Source organism: Phoenix dactylifera, chromosome 2 (assembly GCF_051530095.1).
Source record: "Phoenix dactylifera cultivar Ajwa chromosome 2, Ajwa_hap1_PhDact_Kaust_v1.1, whole genome shotgun sequence".
NCBI lineage: Eukaryota > Viridiplantae > Streptophyta > Magnoliopsida > Arecales > Arecaceae > Phoenix > Phoenix dactylifera.
The window spans coordinates 48,341,441-48,345,471 of NC_143191.1; the positions used below are offsets into that span (position 1 = coordinate 48,341,441).

The following is a 4,031-nucleotide window of genomic DNA, read 5'->3' on the forward strand; positions in this document are numbered from 1 at the left end:
CAGAAGGGACAAGCCTCAAGCTGTTTAAAAGAAAGGGACAAGCCTCAAGCTCAATAGTTTTAAAATCTATGGAAAATATATCGGTACATAATCGGTGACATCAACTAAAAAAACTGAGGCGGACATCTTTAATTTGTGGACCACACGGTTGCAGGTTACCCATCCTCTTATTCCTAGGCGATGAGTGTAAGTTAAAACAAAGCAAGCACACGCATCGTCAATATACTATAAATTGAGTCCCCCGCTCAATAAACCGCAAGGCCGATGCACGACCAGCAAACCAACAGCGAGTCCCCTCCAGGCTCCAGAGAGCGTGAAGAAAGTGGCCAGACTGTTGAATTGCTAAAATGGCGTTCGAAGCCGCCGCCGACGAGCTTTTACAAGCCCAGGCCCACGTCTTCCACCACGCTCTCGCCAGCGTCGGCTCCATGGGCCTCCAGTGCGCGATCCAATTGGGCATCCCCGACGCCATCCACGCCCAGGGCCGGCCCCTCACCATCACCGAGCTCGCCTCCTTCCTCCCCGTCGCCCCCACCAAATCCCTTGCCCTCCGCCGTCTCATGCGCATGCTCGCCCACACGGGCTTTTTCTCCGTCCAAAAGGACCCCAACGGGTCGGACGAGCACGCTTACTCCCTCACCCCCAACTCCAAAATCCTCCTCAAGGACAGCCCCACCAGCCTCGCCTCCTGGGTCCTTTTCTTCCTGAACTCCAGCCACTTGGCGCCGTTCCACTTCCTGGCCCCCTGGTTGCAGGCGGATCAGCCCGACATGATCCCCTTCGAGATGAGCTACGGCAAGCCGCTTTTCGAGATGACCGGCGACGACCCCGCGTTCAACCGCCTCTTCAACGAGGCGATGGCCAGCGACTCGCGCCTCGCCATGAAGTCAGTGGTCGCCCGCTGCAAAGACGCGTTCCAGGGAGTCTCGTCTCTCGTCGATGTCGGCGGGGGCGACGGGACGTCGGCGAGGGCGATCGCCGAGGCCTTCCCGAGCATAAAGCGCATCATCGTCTATGACCTCCCTCATGTGATTGCTACCGTGCCCAAAAGTCCGCGGGTCGAAGCTCTCGCTGGGAACATGTTCGAACACATTCCGCCAGCTCAAGCAGTGTTTCTCAAGGTAGTTTGCAAGATTTACCACCTAACATACTCCTACGATTTCTTTTAATTTTTTAGAAAGAGTTAATGCGATGGAATAGCACAGCGCTTTCTACGACTTTTTTTTATTTTTTTATTTGGTGAAATTTCTACGAGTTCCTTACAAATCGAGACTAGAACTATTTATTGGTGTATTTCTTGTTTCCATCAAATGCAGCTGATTTTGCATGACTGGACTGACGAGCAGTGCGTGAAGATACTGAAGCTGTGCAAGGAAGCAATTCCTGAGAGAGAAGATGGAGGAAAAGTGTTGATTTTGGATATAGTTATGAACGATAGCACCGAAAATAGTGCTACGATGACAGAGGTGCAGCTTTTCTGGGATTTTGAAATGCTTTGCAACACAGAAGGAAAAGAGCGACTGGAGCATGAATGGAGGAAAATTTTCTTGGAAGCAGGTTTCACAAGTTACAAGATCAGCTCGTTGGGTACTCGCTCCTTGATCGAGGTCTTCCCTTGAAGATTCCAGCCGCATTTTAGGACGCGCGCATCCTCTATTCCTATATCAAAAGAGCATAATTAATAAATAAAGAACATCATATGTATAGTAAATTGGCCACAACCGTTCTCAAGTTACACCTCCATAGATGCTGTTTTCTTCCGAACTTTTTGATGCCTCTGAAGCATCAGTAATATATAAAAATAAAGTTCTTGCAAGAATTGTACTCGCATCATGCACAATTCTTATAAATAAAAAGAGAATAAATTAATAAATAAAGAAGATCATATGTGGAGTAAACTAGACGGTTGTTCTCAAGTTACACCTCTGTGGTGGCTGTTTTTTTCCGAACTTTTTGATGGCTCTGAAACACCAGTAACATGTAATAATATAGTTCTTATAGTTTACGCTACTTGAAAATCTTGAGTCAATGGTTTATAGGAGATAAGTTAAGTCAAAATATTATATGGATTCTTTTGATTGACCTACTATATTTAGCGTATGCTTAATTCCACAACAATTGTGCATCAATAGGTCCTAGATACTTTTATAGGGCCAAAGGATTCAAAACATGCATTATAGATAGCTTTCTTGGATGGGGTCTTGAGTTGAAGCAAATTATGGATCAATTTATGGAAAAAAATTAACCATCAAATTTAGACAAGTCATGTAATGGCTAGCCATTTTGGATGAGACTCTGAGTCCGAGCTACTGAAAATTATGGATCAATTCGTAGAAAGCCTTAAGAACAAAATTGAGGCCAGTGTCATGAGTAAATCAAGCTGAGTTATTATTTTACTTTCACTCAATTTGAGGGCCCATTTGATAGATTAATTCTTCCATAAAAGCCATATCAATAAATAAAGATAAAACAAAATTTTGTTTAATTTGCTAACATAGAGGACAAGCCTCAATAGTTTTAAAATCTATGGAAGATATATTTGTCCCTAAAAGACATAATCAGTGACATCAAATGGAGAAGCTGAGGTGGACATCTTTTATTTTTGTTTTTTTTTTTTTTGCTACAACGGATGACTCATACACTTTTAGTGTGAAAATCCAAAAAAGTCAAAAAATAATAAGTCTCGGAGCGCTCTAGACAGCTCCCTCTTACCAACCTAGAGAGCTTCCTCAGAGTAGTCGGCCACATACAAGGCCACCCAATCCGCAGCTCTATTAGCCTCCTTATAGACGTGCTTGGCCTGGAAGGCAGCGTGTCACTTACTATGGCTCGAATATCCTAAAGCAATGGGTGGCAGCTCCCCATACCGCCGATATACTTTTGGAACCTATCACCATAGCTGAGTCACCCTCGAGCAGGACTGTGCTGGTCCGCAGAACACGTTGGGCATGACAAAGACTAGCCCATGCTGCCCTCAGCTTCACCCCAGAAATAGAAATGTCAAAGATCTGACACCCGCCTCTGATCACGAAGCAATCACCACTCCTCCTACCACCATCCAACATGCATCCGTCGAAGTTGACCTTGAAGTGGACATCCTTTGTTTATAGACCACACGGTTAGCCCTCCTAGTATCCTAGCGATAAGTGTAAGCCAAGTATTTATCTACACTAAAACAAAGTACTTTGAAACAGTTTGGAATGATTTGGAAACTTAAAATGATCGGTTTGAAATTTTTAAAAGTTAAGGAGTGCCCCTCGGAAATGCCTAATGTTGAGGGTGTCACTTTATTTTTTTTAAATTTTTTTGTGAAATTTCTATGACTCCTTTACAAATTGAAACAAGAACTATTTATGACACAACATCCTCTACTCTTATATCAAAAGAGAAAAAATTAATAGATTAAGATGATCATATATAGAGTAAATTGGACGGTTGTTCTCAAGTTACACCTCCAGGGGGGCTATTTTCTTTTGAACTTTTTGATGGCTCCGAAGCACCAATAACATGTAATAATAAAGTTCTTATGGTTTTAGCTACTTGAAAATCTTGGGTTAATCTTTTATAGAAAAAAGTTAAGTCAAAATCTTATATGGATTCATTTGATTTACCTACTATATTTAGCATATGCTCAGTTCCACAACAACTATGCATCAATAGGTTATGGATACTTCTACAAGGCTGAAGGATTTAGATCATGTATTATAGGTAGCTTTCTTAGATGGGGTCTTGAGTTGATGTAAATTATCGATCAATTTATCGAAAAAATTTAACCATCAAATTTAGACAAGTGTAATGGCTAGCCATTTTGAATGAGGCTCTGAGTCCGAGTTACTAAAAATTATGGATCAATTCATAGAAAGCTTTAAGAATAAAATTGAGGCTAGTGTCATGATTGAGTCAAGTTGAGTTATTATTTTACTTTCACTCTATTTGAGGGCCCATTTGATAGACTAATTCTTTCATAAAAACCAAATCAAAACAAAGATAAAACAACTTTTTGTTCAATTTGCTAATAGAGAGGACAAGCC

General features: G+C 42.1%; 1 protein-coding gene across 1 annotated transcript; it reads left to right on the forward strand.

Annotated features, from left to right (window-relative positions):
- Positions 1–263: 263 nt before the first annotated feature.
- Positions 264–1,816, forward strand: LOC103698085 (pluviatolide O-methyltransferase-like). The gene is made up of 2 exons (XM_008780053.6): positions 264–1,121; positions 1,317–1,816. The coding sequence occupies exons 1-2, from the start codon at positions 348–350 to the stop codon at positions 1,617–1,619; spliced, it is 1,077 nt and encodes a 358-aa protein (XP_008778275.3). The 5' UTR covers positions 264–347; the 3' UTR covers positions 1,620–1,816.
- Positions 1,817–4,031: the final 2,215 nt, after the last annotated feature.